This window comes from Indicator indicator, chromosome Z, assembly GCF_027791375.1.
Source record: "Indicator indicator isolate 239-I01 chromosome Z, UM_Iind_1.1, whole genome shotgun sequence".
Lineage (NCBI taxonomy): Eukaryota > Metazoa > Chordata > Aves > Piciformes > Indicatoridae > Indicator > Indicator indicator.
The window spans coordinates 20,736,563-20,754,482 of NC_072053.1; the positions used below are offsets into that span (position 1 = coordinate 20,736,563).

The 17,920-nt window shown below is 43.9% G+C and overlaps 1 protein-coding gene across 1 annotated transcript in view; it reads right to left on the minus strand.

Annotated features, from left to right (window-relative positions):
• The window catches only part of NADK2 (NAD kinase 2, mitochondrial), a 39,944-nt gene extending 23,490 nt beyond the window's left edge, over positions 1–16,454 (minus strand). Inside the window, exon 1 of the mRNA XM_054397532.1 lies at positions 16,077–16,454. Within this exon, the coding sequence (XP_054253507.1) occupies positions 16,077–16,454 (378 nt within the window). The remainder of the gene's footprint in view (positions 1–16,076) is intronic.
• Between the last annotated feature and the right edge of the window lie 1,466 nt (positions 16,455–17,920).

Here is a 17,920-nt window from a genome sequence, read left to right on the forward strand (position 1 = left end):
CTGCCATCATGCCAACTTTAAAATGAAAGTGCTGGCTTCAAGTTCAGATTATAACATGAGAGGCTTCCTGTTCCTGTTACTGCTTCAAGTATTGCTTCTGGGTTTGGGAAGTTTGTCTTTTCCACTGTGCTGGCTGCGGTGTGCTTGGATCGGGGGAACTGTTTCATCACTGGTTTCTGCTGCTGCTTTGGCTAAGGTAATTGTATAGCCCATGATCTCATTAAACTCTTTATCTGAACGCAGAGGTTTTTTGTGTTACTTTCCCTCCTTCTGTGTGTGGGGCAGAAGGCTTGCTCATGAGAGCAGGCTGTGTTAACTCAGGATGAGCCTCCACCACCTCTCTGCATAAGCTCAAGATCTGAGCATCCTAACAAGTAGGAAATTGAGGAGAGCCAGGAGACCTGCATGATCAAGTAGGGAACTGCTGAGCAAACTCAAGTGAAAGAAGAGAGTCTACAGATCACAGAATGAGGGGCTGGCCACTTGGGAGGAGTATAAGACTGTTGTCAGAGGATGCAGGGAGGCAAGTAGGAAGTCTAAGGTTTCCTTAGAATTCAACCTTGTGAGGCAGGTCAAGGACAACAGAAAGGGCTTCTTCAAATAAATCACAGGGAAAACTAACACCAGAGGCAATGTGGGCCCACTGCTGAATGAGGTGGGTGCCTTGGTAACAGAGGACAAGAGGGTCATTAGGAGCAGTCAACATGGTTTTACCAAGAGGAAATCATGTTTGAATAACCTGATAGCATTTTATGAAGACATAATCAGGTGGATAGATGATGGTAGACCAGTGGATGACCTTGATTTCAGTAAAGCATTTGACACTGCCTGCCATAGCATCCTTGCAGCTAAGCTGAGGAAGCGTGGTCTGGATGATCAGGTAGTGAGGTAGATTGGGAATCAGTTGAAGGAAAGAAGTCAGAGTTGTGGTCAGTGGGATAGAGTCTAGTTGGAGCCCTATATCTAGTGGAGTCCCTCAGGGGTCAGTACTGGGACCAGTGCTATTCAATATATTCATCAACAACCTGCATGAGGGCACAGAGTGCACTGTCAGCAAGTTTGCTGATGACACAAAACTGGGTGGAGTGGCTGACACAGCAGAGGGTTGTGCTGTGAGGGAGAAATTGAATGAAATACAACATGGGCAAGCATAGAGTCTTGCATCTGGGAAAGAGCAACCTCAGGTATCCGTACAGGTTGGGGACTAAGCTGTTGGAGAACAGTGGAGGGGAAAAGGACCTGGGGGTCCTGGTGGACAGAAGGATGAACACGACCCAGCAACATGCTCTTGCAGTCAAGAAGGCCAATGTCATTCTGGGGTGTATTAGAAGCAGTGTGGTTAGTAGGTTGAGAGAGGTTCTCCTTCCCCTCTACTCCAGCCTGGTGAGGCTGCACCTGGAATACTGTGTTCAGTTCTGGGCTCCTCAGTTCAAGAAGGACAGGCAACTGCTTGAAAGAGTGCAGTGCAGAGCCACAAAAATCATTAACGGAGTAGAACATCTTCCTTATGAGGAGAGACTGAGGGAGCTGAGTCTCTTTAGCTTGGAAAAGAGGAGACTAAGGGTGACCTCATTCACGTTTATAAATATGTCAAGGGTGAGTGTCAAGTGGATAGAGTCAGGCTCTTCTCCATGATGCTCAATGACAGGACAAGGGACAATGGGTGGAAGTTGAGGCATAGGAAGTTCCATGGAAATATGAAGAAGATTTTTTCCACTGTGAGGGTGATGTAACCCTGGAACAGACTGCCCAGGAAGGTTGTGGAGTCTCCCCCTCTGGAGATATTCAAGACCTGCCTGGATGAGTTCTGTACAGGTGTGTGATCTGTACAGGTGATCTTGCTCTGGCAGGGGGGTTGGACTAGATGATCTTTTGAGGTCCCTTCCAGCCCCTAACATTCTGTGATTTTGTGACTCTGTGATTCCATGACCCTCCAGAGTCACTCCAACAGCTCTTTGTCCTTCTTCTAATGGGGACACCAGAACTGGGAGCAGTATTGGAGACAGGGTCTCACAAGAGCAGAGTAAAGCAGAAGAATCTCCTCTCTTGACCTGCTGACCACACTCCTCTTGATGCAGCCTAGGATGTGATTTGCCTTCTGGGCTGCATGAGCACATTGCCAGCACATGTTGAGCTTCTCATCAATCAATACACAAATACATACAAACCTCTTTCTTCAGAGCTACTCTCAACCCACTTTGCACCCAGCCTCGGATTGGCCTAACCCAGATGCAGGACCTTGCACTTTGACTTGTTGAACCTCATGCAGCTGGCACTGGCCCACTTCTCAAGCACAAGAGTAGTCAGCTATGGGTGGCACATTAGTAGAAGTACCCAAAATCCAAAGTATTCATGTAGAGCAGGAAGAAACAACAAATAAAACGGTGGGCCTATGAGGTACATTAACATATCAAAACAGAGACCAACTTGCACAGAATACATTTAGTTGTATCTTCAGAAGTGTTCTTAAACCTCACAGTAGAGGTGCAATGACAAGCATGCTTCCAGAAGAGCTTGGAAAACTCACTCAGGTGTGCAGAAGTCGGGAGTTATTTTCCCTTCAATGCTTGAAGGAGAAAAGGTCTTGACTGAATGCCTAAAAAAACCCTCTTCTTGTGACTTCTGACCAGATTCTGTTTTTATGAAAGGATAATTTTTCACCGACCTCCTTTAACAGTCATTTCAGCAAGAGACATAGAATCACAGAATCGTCTCAGTTGGAAAAGACCTCTAAGATCATCAAGTCCAATCATCAACCTAACACAGCCATGGCCATTAAACCATGTCCCAAAGTACCACATCCAGATGTTTCTTGAACACCTCTCCAGGGATGGTGAATCCACCACCTCCTGGACAATCTATTCCAATGCCTGACTTGCCTCTGGTAAGTCTCACTGCACTTGGTTTGAATACTGAGTCTGCTGTCCTTGAATAATGCTGCCCCTCCAGGAATGATGCTGCATGACAATGACATGGCTTGTTGCCATAAATACATGAGAATATAATATCAAGAAGCATCCAAATATCCACTGTTGTCTATATATGTGGATTATGACCCTTGACATAGGGAGTGGGGAAAAGAAAACCACAGCCTAGTCTTACTGGCATTGCTAAACAAAGCATTATCATAAAATTGTACGCTGTCAGGACAGAAACGTGGATGTTATACAGTGTGAACTATGAACTCAGTACCGTCTACATGTCACTCTAGTACACTACAGTTAACAGGAACATTTCAGATACATTTTAGTTATAGTCCAGTATATATATTACATATATATTTATATACATATTCTCATTACAAGGCCATCCTGAATTTATGGCAGTACCTTCACATTGCCTTAAACTGCCAGTGCACCAAGGCAGAGTTAATGCCTTGGTGTAGCAATAAATCATTTTACAACTGCCACTCATTCAGCAGTTAAAATAAATGTCTGACTAGAGAGAATAAAAAAAAAAAAAAGAAAAAAGCTCATAGATCTAGACATGATTACTCTCTCAGATTTCCACAATGGACTTGCCCAGGCATGCACTAGAGCAGAAAAACAAGAACAGACCACTACTTTACAATTTCTAAAGAAAGATCCTCCAAATAAATGCATTTAGAGAGCAACTATGAAACATGTAAATTTGGATTTTAACCTGAAGAGGAAAATACTATGACCACTATAGGTATAATCATCTAATAATTTCTGAGTACTGCTCTATTAAAAGTCTTGTATTTTCAGGTATTGCTCTTCTAGATCAACCACGTCTCCCATGCACAGACAAATCTAGTGCTCTTGGGTTTGCTTCTGATTTTTTAAAAATACTTTTGACAGTGATATACGGAAAAAAAACTATTTCCAAAACTGTTAAGTTTTGAACTAGAAACAGCTTTGAATATAGCACATGCTTTAACTAATACACTCTTTTGAGCCACTCTGACAAAAAATTAACACTGATTTAAAAATTTCTTAAATACCAAAGTCAGAGACTGACAATCTATATGCATGCAAGTAACGTTCTAGTTTCAACTACTAATTAAGATACATCTCCACCTATTATGCTAAAAGCAAATGTTTTGATTTCTTGGGGGCTCCAACCATAAATTAAACTTCCCTGTTCCATAATGTAAAAATAATCTGCATACAAATAAATGGGATTAAAGCATGATTCAGCTTTTGAAACTTAGATAATTAAGTGGAAGAACCAAGATATATAAAGTTACAGTTACCCATTGCTGAACCTGCCTAGTAGAAATCCACACTTGGAAATATTTCATGTTTCACAGAAAAGTCTTGCCACGGAGGACAGCCACAGCAACCTTGAAACACAACCCTGAACCTTCAATGGTTTTTCCAGCATCACTTGGAACTAACAGGGGAACAGAATTTGGTGGCTGTATGCAAAAGATGTCCAGATACGGACATGATAGCAACTTTTGCAGTAACTATAGGACAGCAGGTCCAACCTCAGTTTCTTCTAACTGGGAAAGAATTACCAAGACAAGTATAACTTACAAGCTTCAACTGCTGTATTCATAGTAATGAGAGCAAGTTTGTGGATGACATCAAGCATGGTGGCTCACGGCTTAGACAGGTGAACTCTTCCTGGATAAAAAACTTGGCTGGATTGCCAAGCCCACAGAGTTGTGGTTCCCCAGGGCTCCACGCCACTCCTGTTTAATATCTGTACCAACGATCCAGAGAAGGAGATTGAGCAGTCCCTAAGTTTGCAGATGAACCAAAATGGTTAGGAGCATTGATCTGCTTGAAAGTAAGAAGGCTTTGCAGAGGGATTCTAGACAGGCTGGATTGATGGGCTTAGATCACTTGTAGGAGGTTCACCAAGGTCAAGTGCTGAGGGCTGCACTTGAGTCACAACAACCCCATGCAAAGCTACAGGCTTGGGGCAGTGTTTGGAAAGTTGCCCAGTAGAAAACGACCTGGGGTGCTGAATGAGAGATTGCTGAACAGGAAACAGCAGTGTACTCAGGCGGCCAAGAAGAAAGACCAGGGAAGTGATCATGCCCCTCTACTGAGCACTGGAAAGGCCATACCTTGAATACTGTGTTCAGTTTTGGATCCCCCACCACACAAAAGACATTGAGGTGTGTGTCCACAGAAGGCCAACAAAACTGGTGAAGGGTCTTGAAAATAAGTCTTACGAGGAGCAACTGAAGGAACTGGGTTGTTTAGTCTGAAGAAGAGTAGGCCAAAGGGAGACCTCATTGCTCTCTACAACTACCTCACAAGATCCTGAAGTGAGGTGGCTGTTGGTCTCTTTTCCCACACAACTAGTGATAGAGTGAGAGGAAATGGCCTCAAGCTGCAGCAGGCAAGGTTCAGACTGGATACAAGGACAAATTTCTTTACTGAAAGAATGGCCAAGCATTCAAACAGGTTTCCCAGGAAGGTGATTGAATCACCATCCATGGAGCTGTAAAAAAAATGGCACTTCAGGGAATGGTTTAGTGGACATGGTGTTGCTAAGCTGATAGTTGGATTTTATGAGTAGTGGATGATGGTTCACAGGGACAGGATGCTATCCAGAGGGATCTGGACAATCTCAACAGGAGCACCCATGCAAACCTCATGAAGTTCAACAAGGCCAAGCTCAAGGTCCTGCACCTGCACTAAGGCAACCCACAGTATCAATACACGTTGAAAGATGAAGGGTTTGAGAACAGTCCTGCAAAGAAGGACTTGGGGGCACTGGTAGACAAAAAGCTGGACATGAGTCAGTGCTCACAGCCCAGAAGCCCAGTCATATTTTGGGCTGCATCAAAAGAAATATGGATAGCAGGTCAAAGGAAGTGATTCTGCCCCTCTGCCCTGCTTTGGTGAGACCCAGTGTGGAGGACTGCAGTTTGAGCACTGCTCACATTGGAGTGATCCACAGGAGGGTCACAAAAATTACCAAAGGGATGGAACATCTCTCCTGATAGGACCATCAGAATCAGTTGGGGCTGTTTAGAAGGCTTTCTTGAGACCTTACAACATCTTTTCAATACTTAAAGGGGACTTGTAAGCCAGACGGGGACACTCTTTTTAATATGCCCTGTAGTGATTTCCACTGAAAGAGGGTATTTCCACTGTACAGGGGTCCAACAAAAGAGCATAGATTTGAATCCAGATATTATGAAGAAATTCTTTACTGTGAGGGTGGTAAGACACTAGAATAGGTTGCCCACAGAAGTGGACGCTCCCTCCATGGAATGTTCAAGAACATGTTGGATGGGAGTTTGAGCAACCTCATCTAGTGGAAGGTGTCCCTGCCCATTGCAGGGGTGTTAGAAATAGATGATCTTTATGGCCCCTTCCAGCCCAAAACATTCTGTGATGCTTGGACTCTACTTGTCAAAGAGCTGCATGACTTAAACCTCTCGAAAAGCAGAGTGTGTTTTCTTACTTACTTGCATACTAAACGCATTAAATCTGATCTTATGTGGTCTGCTATACAGAAAAAATGAGATAGTAGTATCACCAAATTTGGAAAGAAAGTCTAGTCAAACTTCAGTCTTTGCAGAAAAATTCCAGGCTCACTGATTGTTTGATAAGTCTCTGTCTCAACTTGTTCCAAACAACAGCTAGATTTCAGCAGCATCAAGCCTGTGTTGCCAGTGCATTAACCCATTTTGAACACTCAGCTCTTTCATGCATCTACAGTCCAGCCCACTGAGACCAGCAGGAGTGCTCTGAAGCACTCTCTCAAGTGCACCTGAGAACTAGCTTCACTGAGCAGTTGCAAGTCCTGGGTGAAATTAAAATGCATTACCTTATAATAACAGGTAAAAAATAAAATCCACAAACACAATATATTGTTTACAAGATAGCTTTAACAATTAGCATTTGCCTTACCTAAAGTAGCACAGAAACCATGCAGCTTCCCAAAACAAAGTTTTACTGAGTATCAGCATTACCTAGGCTCAGGTTTAAGTTTCTGCAAAGCTTTAAACATGAATGAAGTCTTCAATTATAAACTACTGTTGAGCTGCAGGCCACAGGCATCAAGTCCAGTTCCTTCTCCCATCCCAGTCTGGGTTATTAGATGTTATGCAGGTCACTACTGCTCATAAGAATGTGGAAGGTTAAACAATGCAGTACCTAAAATAAAAGAAAGGTAGTAGGCTGCTCCTACCCACCCAGTATCCATCTGTTTACTGTTGACTAACCAGCTGTCAACTGCTTAGAAGTGTTCCTAATGCTGTTCCGGGCCACTTGCTAGGATTCCACCAGTCATACATCATCCATTGTGCTGCAGAAGCCAAACAGACTGCTTTAGTTAGGATTTTTTTCCTTTGTACTTTCCTCAATGTTTTCTTCTCCAGCTTAAACCTTTCACTTTCATTACATAGTCACAGCAGCATTTCAAATGCTTCCTCTGCATGTGCTATATACGCTGTATCATATGATGAATGATTATGAATTCATTCACATTATAGCATTTCATCTGTTACTACTTCTGTAGATGACTCCAACAAATTCTTTACTTGGCAGAGTGAGTATTATTTTCCTGAAGCTTTTCAGAAATTCTGCTTTGGGGCAAGAGTCTGATCTATACATGAACTAAAGTAAAAATATCAAAAACTGTTTACTAATTCTTCACCTACCTCATTTCAGTATTATTATCATCTTAAGCACAACCAAACAATATAAAATTATTGTAATTCAAATGCTAATGGGGAACAAATTGTTGTGTTAACTATAAACAGAGCAGAAACTGCTTTCTAGTGGTTTCTAGAAACCTGGTAGAATCCAGGCAACATAATGTCATAAATCACAACTACAAAGTACTTACAGACAATATTAAAGTCACTTCCAAAAAGCAACTGTATGAAGTATCAGATGCTTGGTGGCATAATCCATGTAGTCAAACTTAGGTATACTGAAATACCCTCCCTTTGCGTGTTTGGTCTATGAGTAAGCACTTCAATGGTGTACTGGAAAAAAACAAACGTCATGGAAAAAGGAATTACTTCATCTCATTTTTTTCCATATTTTCCAAACTTCTCTAATGACAGAATACCACCATAGAAGGGATTTGGATTGAAGCAGATGCAACTACAGTTACTGAACACTGATGCGAGTACATGGGCTTCAACAAGGCCAAGTGCCAGGTTCTGTACTTGGGCTGCAACAGCCACGTGCAACACTATAGGCTCAAGGCTGAGTGGTTGTAATGCTGCTTGGCAAAAAGGGACCTCAGGGTGTTAATCGACAGCCAGTTAAACATGAGTCACCAGTGTGCTCAGGTGGTCAAGAAGGCCAACAGCATCCTAGCCTGCATCAAGAATAGTGTGGCCAATGGGAGTATAGAAGTGATCGCACCACTGTACTCTGCACTGGTGAGGCCACACCTGTGTTCAGCTTTGGGCACTGTAGTATCAGAAAGATGTTGAGGTACTAGAGATCATGCAGAGAAGAGCAACAAAGTTGGTGAAGTCTTGAGAACAGGTCTTATGTGGAGTGGATGAGTGCTATGGTTTGAGGGTATATACCTTTAAGAACCATAGAAAAGTCTTCCAGGAGGACCAGACAGTCCAGAAGATGAACACCAGAAAGTGTAATCTTTTGTTATTTCAATCCCAGAATGCCTGCATCTCCCGTTTATAAGGGAACAGCATAAGCTGTCCAGCCCCTTCTCACTCTCTCTGTCCCCTTCCCAGCGTGGGCTCTCTTATCTTTGCTATGCAGGGAAGTGGGGCCTGGAGCTGGCAAGCTGAATTTTAGCTGCATCACTCGAGTTTGGTACAGAGAGGAGGAGTAGAGAGGCATGGAGGGTGGGAGGGCAGGCACTTGAGGCCTAGAGGTTTGGCCTGGTTTGCAGGGAGGAAAGCTTTGGCCTAAGGAGGTTTTTGGAGAACTATGGCCAAGGTGGACTATGAAGCTTTACGTATTTTATATGTTTTTGTACAATTGTATGTAGTTATGAATAGTACTTCCATTTAAGCTTCTAATTCTTTCCAATCCCGTGTGGAGTGTTTTCTTTACTCCTTTGGAAAGGGGTGAAGAGGTTATGTCTCACTCCTTAAAACAAAGGCACTGAGAGAGCTAGGATTACTTAGTGTGGAAAAAAGGAGACTGAGGGGAGACTTGAAGCAAGGTTGTAGTGACATGGGTGTTTCTTCTCACTTCATAATTTAGATACTTGCAGAAATGGTTGTTACTAGCACATTAAAGTTTCCATGTTTCTTAGAAAATTCTCTCTTGGAAATATACTATTTTACTTGTAACTCAATATATGATTTTTATTTTTTTGTTGTTACAGAGGGGTTTTTTTATTACAGAACAAAAAATGAAAGATGTATTTTTTAGTTTCACTCTTGATCACTAGTATTTTCCCACGTACTAGAGTTTCAAGGTTTGTGAATGTCACACCATTACCCCAAGGAAGACTTTTGGAAACTAGGAAGTTATTCTTAGATTTTTGGTTTAGAGGATTGCACTTCAGTCCAAATGTGTGTGATCCACTAGAACGCTGTTTAGAAAGGGTTATGTATTTTCAAAAGACTAGAATTCTTACAGCTGTAAGGCAGGCAACAGAAGGAAAAAGTAATATACAAATTTCAACGTTCAACTGAATTCTGATTTTAAAATTACATAATTCAGCAGGTGTTTGTTTTGTTTTTTTTTTTTCCCCAAAAAAATCATGTGGGGTTTGTTTGTTCGTTTGTTTTTCTTGAAGGGAAAAAAAAAAGTTGATCTACTCTAGAAAGCAGCACGTATTAATGTATTTACCCCTATATTCTCTTGTGGATCCAAATGTACAGTGGTTCATTTGGAGGTAATATCCTTAAAAAGAAAATTGGTCAATGAAGTGGTACTGTAAAGCTTTTCATTGTCGAGTTCATACACCCATTTTTGTTTATTTTGTAATGTGAAGTATTTCAGTAGATGCTCTTCATGTAAAGTGTTTCAAAGTTAGGAGCACTGTACTCAAACTAATATTGAAAGGCAGAGGAAATAAATATCAATCAACTGAATTTGAAGCATACAGAACTCAAAACACAGGTTATACTACGCCGAGACTATATAAAGCTAAAGACGTTTTTTCCCAGAGAATTTTTGACATAGACCACTGGAAACTATGCTTTTCAATGTTACACGATGACAGTGTGCATTCATTTATCTTCACTTTTGAAATTTAATACAGAACCACTATGTTCAGAAAAGACCTCCAAGATCACGAAGTCCAACCAGGGCATTATCTAACTCTACAAGGACCACTACTACACCAAATCCTTCAGCACCCTATCTAGATGGCTTTTAAATACATCCAGGGATGGCAATTCAACCACTTCCCCAGGCTGCCTCTTTTCAGACTTTGATAACCCTTTTGTTATAGAAGTTTTACCTAATGTCTAACCTAAACCTCCCCTGGTGCAACTTGATGCCATTTCCTCTTGTCCTAGTTGTGACGTTTGAAAAGAGCCAAACACACTCCTCAATACAGCCTCCTTTCAGGTAGCTAGAGAGAGCAATAAGGTCTCCCCTCAGCCTCTCTTTCTTCAGACTAAATAACCCCAGCTCTCTCAGACACTACTTCTAAGACTTATTCTCAAGACCCTTCAACAGTTTCACTGCCCTTCTCTGCATCCACTTCAGCAACTCAGTATCTCTCATGCTGCAACACCGAAAACTGAACACAGTACCCAAGGTATGGACTCCGCAGTGCAGAGTACACGGGGACAATCACCTCTATACTCTTGCTGTCCACACTATTCCTGATATGGACCAGGATGCTGTTGGCCTTCTTGGCCACCTGAGCACACTGCTGACTCATGTTCAGCCAGTTGTTGATCAACACCCTGAGGTCCCTTTCTGCCAAGCAGCCTTCCAGCAACTCTGTCCCAAGGCCACAGCATTGCATGGGTTTTTTGTGACCTAAGTTCAGATCTTGGCATTTGGCCTTGATGAAAACTATATAATTGTCCTCAGCCCATCAATCCAGCCTGGCCATATCCCTCTGAAGAGCCCTCCTACCCCTGTCAGACTGACAATACTGTAGTTTCCAAGATCCTCCTTCCAGCGTTGCTCACAAATGCATAAGAACATCATACTGTAGAAGTACACAGGAGCTCCAACTGAAACTCTCCTACCTGCTGGAAAACATTCCTTCCTTCCTGCCCAGCTCTGATTGGCATGTTGTTGGTGCCCTGTGCTGAAGATGAGTTTGCATTGTGCCTCTTTTTGTGGAGACAATATATCCTGCTAACAGGTTACCTTTTCTTTACCCAGATACCAGTCTTCAAGAAAGCTCTATGAACTTTGCATTTCTGAAATTACTACCCCTCCTGATTTGTTGCACTGGTTCAGAAGAACCAAAACTTGTTCCAAACCTGCAACTCCTTGCTCTCCTTCCCCACTGTGCAACTCACACTAAGTCATTTTCCTCCAATTAAGACCAAAACAAACATAACTTTTCATTCAACAAGACACTTTGAAAGGTAATTTAAACTGCAAATGAAGCATGTCTGGAAATCTAAACTGTTGATCTTCCCTAGATACCCTCTAGCAGTGAGAAGTGAGCAGCTGCACTTGACTGTGCTATGAAACAAACAAAAAAAAACCAAAACAAAAAAATACCCCACAAACCAACCAACCAACAACAAAACAGGAGTAATAAATAAGATTTATCTCCTACTAAGATATTAAGTTTTCTCAGTTCACATATGAACAACATCAATGCTTGCTCTTTGTGGGTTTGCTGAGAGAGAAATAAACAGCCAGGACACACACACTAGCCCACAGTACTAGTTGACCGGATCATTCGTTTTTTTAACCAGTCATATTTAGATGCCAATCCAAATGAACAGGTCAGAAGAAATTCAAATCACTGAATTGTTGTCATTTCCAGTAAGGAAACTACTTGTAGTGACTTAGAAAAAGGACTAGCATTTGTATTTAACTTAAAGCTGGTAACTGCAAGTGTTAGAAATCCAATAGACTCTTTAAATCTCATGAAGGCCAAAAAATTACTCCTTGTGTGATTTTATTAACAATTTACTGGTGCAACACTTTTTTTTTTAAGAAGTGCTGGGGCATTTTGAGGCATTTTTATTTATTGGTATTAGAAGTAGCTCTCATTTTTATAGGTCTCTAGTTGAGAAGAAATGAAAACCTCTCCTTTACAACAGCCATCAGAACATTTAATTATGCTTTTCAGAATATTTCAGAATTAGAATACTCATTACGATAGTCACATGTACAAACAGATTTAAAAGACTCATTTGTAATTGTGTAAGAGTATCTGACACAACATATTTCAAAGTAATTACCTGGAGCAAGCAAGTATAACATGTATGCAGAGATACAATGAAAGATTTACTCTTCCACAAGTCTACTTTCAAGTGTTTACCCTTGCTCTCTTGTCTGTTCTGCTTCTGCTGTCTGAACTGCTTCTTCAACCTCTACCATCTCTGAACACATAATGACTATAACCTTGCAGCTTTAACTCTGAAATGTTTAATAGTGTTTGTACAGTACAACTCACTTGGTGGGTCAAAAAGAAAAGCCACAGTATTTAGATGATCAGGGATTCTACTGTTCATTTTAAGTGTCAGCCAGCCAGCTTCAATACTGAGATATTCTGCTTCTTGGAGTATATTGTGATTTATGTAGCGTGTTATGTATGACACATGCTATGTTTTGTATCATATATTACTATCTATCACTACAGTGATTCATCTATAATCTCCTTAAATATGGAACAAATTCCATCCTAATTGGGTGCGCAATTAGGATGCGCACCCAAAGACGCGCATGCAGTATCATTTCTGCATAATATGACTTGCCACATCTTCTGTCTTAAGATGCAAACACACTGATTGCAACAGCCAAGTCAGGTCTGCTCGCCTGCCTCAGTGATCTCACACAACTTCTTAGATCCATGATGATCACTACTGCGCTGTACTAAAACCTGAAGCTTCCACATAGAGACATCAGTCACCATCTGCAAACTTGTAAACAACTCCTCTGCCCGCAACTAGCAGGCAAACAAGCTGTTTGGGCTTCTCAAATATAAGCCTCTAACACACTGCCTTGAAATTTAATTTCTGTACTTCAGACATACTTCAGCATCTGGACATCTGAAGACTCATGACAGTTAACAGCTGGCACTAGTACAGACTCGCTCATACCACAATGCTGCCACACCACAAGCCAGCTGTAGGGTCACCTGAGCCCCTTGCACTGTAATATGATTCCCACCATCACCACTCCTTTCTGGGTTAGCTAACAGCTTACAGTACCAGGCAAGCCAAACTTCTCCTATGTACTTTTGCGTTCAAGTTTGATGCAACCCTAAAAGCAGGCTTCTATGTCAGTCCTGACTCCCACCTTGCCCAGTGTGGCCATTCTGTGTGACTGAGCTCCCATGACAGACTCATGACCGCTTCAATTCACAAATCTTCAGGATAAACAGAGCACCACCCCTACATAGACAGTAAAGAAAATTCATTCACTTTCTTAATTCCTATACATACAACTCTTCACTGTGTTCTTGCATAAATCTCTGTATTTCCATCCATACAGCAACAGCCTAGCAATGTTACACGATTTGGCACCTTCGGTTTTGTCTGCCTGGCAACACTGGGTTTGATTGCTTCAATTCCTCACATAAAAGTATTTTCAAGGAAAAGCTGCACGTAAAAAAAACATCATTCCTAGAATAAAAATCTAGGATTCTCCAAAATATGGAGAATTATCTTAAATCTGTACCTTTCTCCAAAAGGACCAACTTGTGTTTCTGTAACCACTACATACTGTGTATCCCACAGAATCACAGAATGTTAAGGGCTGGAAGGGACCTTGAAAGATCATCTAGTCCAATCCCCCTGCCAGAACAGCATCACCTACACCAGGTCACACAGGAACACATCCAGGCAGGTCTTGAGTATCTCCAGAGAGGGAGACTCCAAAACTCTGCTGGGCAGCCTATTCCAGTATACTGTCATTCTTACAGTGAAAAAAAATTTCTTCCTGTTTCCATGGAACTTCCTATGCCTTGACTTCCACCCCTTGTCCTTTGTCTTGTCATTGAGCATCACCAAGAAGAGCCTGACTCCATCCTCTTGGTATACACCCTTGACATATTTATAAACATTAAGGAGGTCACCCCTAAGTCTCATCTTCTCCAAGCTAGAGACCCAGCTCCCTCAATCTCTCCTCATAATGAAGATGTTCCATTCCGTTAATCATTTTTGTGGCTCTGCACTGGACTCTTTCAAGCAGTTCCCTGTACCTCTTGCACTGAGGGGCCCAGAACTGAACACAATATTCCAGATGCAGCCTCATCAGGGCAGAGTAGAGGGGGAGGAAAGCCTCTCTCAACCTACTAACCACACCCCTTCTAATACACCCCAGAACAGCATTGGACTTCTTGGCCACAAGAGCACACTGCTGGCTCATGGTCCAACTTCCATCCACTATGTCATTTTCCTTTTCACTGCTCTCGAGTGATCAAGTGCCAAAAGTTACTCAGAGTAATTTTTTTTTAAATTCATCTTCAGACTGAAACAGGTTGATGATGCAAAACATGTAACAAGAGAAACTGCACCTATTGCTACATTCAGTCAAGAACACTACTCACCTGGTCCAGTCTTGCCTGTACACCAGTGGTTAGGGAAAGATGACTAAACACACCATTTTAGTTTTCTTGGTTTTAGCTGCACACTTAAGATGACTTGATTCTCTGCATTTAGTAGGCAAGAAATACTTCCTCAAAGGAGGTTTAAATGAGGACAAAAGCAGTCTTACAGAGGAGGTCTGCAAGACATTGCTATTCCACAGCCACCATATGAAGGGAAATAGGAGGACATCTCAGCAACTGGATCCCATGTGTAGGTGAGAGCAAAAGCACATATAAAAATGTCTGGAAAGGAATCCTATAGGAGGTGGATGACCAAGTGACATATGCAGGAAAATATAAGTATTGTCTTGCTTTAGATACTGTACTATTTATCACAGTGGATTACAAAACAAGATGATTTGTCACTACTATGTAAATTAAGCACATTTGCAAGTTTAATCCAAACAGGACAAACCAAGGTCTAAAATATTTCCAGCTGTACGAGATCAAAAAGTTAGAGAGACCCAAATTAATGTTCTTATTCATAATAAAGGCAATAATACAAACTCATGATCTGGTGTGCAGAGACTGCTTGCAAACAAAGCAGCTATGGCAGGTACCATCCTTTAGGTGACCTGTGGCAGAGCAGCACTGGAAGGAGGCAGTCCCTGTCTATATGGAGGACAGGATGGGATCACTGAGCTTGATGGAGGTGAAGACACTAGACACCAAGTGCATACATCAATTTTCAGAGATACCAACTCTCCTTATTATACCTTCATTAATGGGAGAGGCACTTGTTTTTGCACAGTACTGCCCTTGTACTCCTTCTCCAAGACCAAAGAAAAAGGCTTTTCTAAAAATGGTAACAAGACACATGGATATGAATAAGAATCAGCTGTTTTGTTGGAGGAGTTGTTAGAAAAATACCTGAAGGAGGCAGTGAGGCAAGAATACACACCAAAGGAGCAAGAGGAAATGAATGAGCCCTCTCTAAGCCTCAGAGGGAATATTCACATTAGTGCTTTCCTCAGCGTGCCTTTCTTTAAATACAGCCTTTATACTACACAATGAGAGAAAAAAAAAAACCCGGCAAGTCACTGAAGGCAGCTAGAATCACTCAGAGGATAAAACACAAACACGCTTACTACACAAATCCCTCAGTAATTTGCAGCAGATGAATGAATGGCGCTGAAGCGACGAGGCTCACACCCTCTCTCACAGGCTACCGCGGCGGATGGTGCCACTCGCCAGCTCAAAGTCGGGCTCACGGGCCCGGGGAGGTGGCGGGACAGGCACAGCCGCCTGGAAGCGGCCACGCCCCAGCCGCCAGCACCGCTCTGCGAACTGAGCTGAGGTGAGACCCCAGGCCCACACCGCAAAAACTGGCCTGACGGCCCACTCGGGAGCCCAGACATCGTCCCGGTAACTCCTCAACGTTACCCCGCGCGGGCCCATCCCCATAACCGGGCCTCGCCGCACCCTGAGAAGGCCGGGACCCTCCGTCCCCTCCCGCCGCTCACCAGTTGCTTGAGGTCCTCCTCGGAGAGCCCGGCGTAGCGGTACCGCTGCTGCTCAAACTCGTACCGCGTTGTCTTCGCCACCACAGCCACCCGCGACGGCCGGAACCCGCTGCCCGCCGTCCCTAGCCCGCCGCAGTCCCGCCGTCGCGGCGTGCACGGCCCGGCCCCCACTGCCCCTCGCCCTGTTGCCACGCTGAGGGCGTCGGGGCTCAACCCATGGAAAGCGAAGAGGCGCTGGTGGGCGCCGCCAAGAAGCGGCAGCCCCGGCAGGGCGGAGAAAGTCCCCGCCGCCCGCCGGCAGAGCAGCAGAGAACGACGAGCGGCCGCCCGGTTGGTGAAGCAGAAGTAACCGTAGAGGAATCCTCGCACGGAGGACATGGCCCGGGCTCGCTCCCCGCCCAGAGCAGGAGCCCGCGGCCGGCAGCCCGTACGGCAGGAGGTCCGGCACGGCGCTGCCTGGCGGCAACTGCCCCCACTCTGAGGCGGCCTCCGCGCGCAGGCAGCACTCAGCACACATGGCACGGACGCCCCACGGGACCCCGCCCCTCCCCGCGCGCAGGCGCCGCCTCTTCCAATACCGAAAGAGCGGCAGCAGACACCCACCCGCGGAGGGGCGGGGCGAGGGCGGCAGGGAGGGGCGGGAGCGGGGTGTTAGAGCTCACAAATCGGACTCTGCACTGCACGCGCGTGCGTCCTTCTCTACCAACCGCGGCGTCCAAAGGGAAGGAAGGCGGGGACGGCGCGTGACGAGTGGCGGTCCCCCGGCCGGGTCTTGTCAGTATCGACTGCGCGTGCGCGGGGCGCGAGGTGTTCCACGGCCTCCCGTGAACGGGCGGTGTGGTCGTCGAGGCACGTAGGCTGGGGTGGCGGCTGCGCCTACCTGGCGGCACTGGAAGCAGTGCGGGTTTGAGTCTCCGCACACGGGCTCCTTGGCTTTCCCGTCTCACAGGGATGCCATTATGTCGCCTCGCAGCCTTCCGCTTGGCTTCTGTCTGTGCTAACAGTTCGTAAAATAAATCATTTGCGTCTTGTGTCTTAGGTGATGGAGACAGGAGTTGTTACTAAGCAAACTGAAAATGCTGAGGTGGGTCTCGGTGAGGTGCCTCACTGGTAAACTGGCTTGCTTCGTTGTTAAACTTCTCTAAGGAAAAGGCCTCTGAAAGAAAACAACTTCAGGTTCTTTGTTTTGAAAGGCCTAAATACCACATCTTGTGAGGATCTGAGGATTAACGTATTTTGAGAAGTCCATCTCAGGATTAAGCACAGAAATAGGCAGGATGGTGAAAGTGGCAGGCATAGGTAAAGTGCCTGTTCAGCAACAGTGTGAGTGTGCATTTTGCAAGTCCCAAGTGAAAAACAACTAATCGATCCTGAGTCATTTTGTAATGCTGTAAGCAAGTTATCCAGAAATACCTTGGTTTTTTACATCATTAGTAATAACTGCCGTCTCAGGCATTGATTTCCACAGTACTTTGGCACTGGAAGCCTCACGTATACATTTTTTCTCATTACTCACCTTGTGCCTGATTTACCCTGGGGGAAGTCACGTCCCCTCACTGTGGGGAGGGATTGAAGCTGCAGCTTTTACCTGTCAATGCATCGCCCTTCTACACTGCTTTATTTAATAGAGTCTTAGGAAATGAAAGTAGCTAAAACCATTCAGTCCTTCCCTGCTCTTGTGTAGCAATGCAAAATCTCCATGCAATCTTTACTGACGGGTAGGAGGATTTTCAGTCTACTGATTAGCTTAGCCTTGAAGGAAACTGCCACAAACCAGATTACCAGGAAAGTAATTAAACATAACTAATTCCTTTGCTAACTAGAAAATGCCTCATTGTGTAACT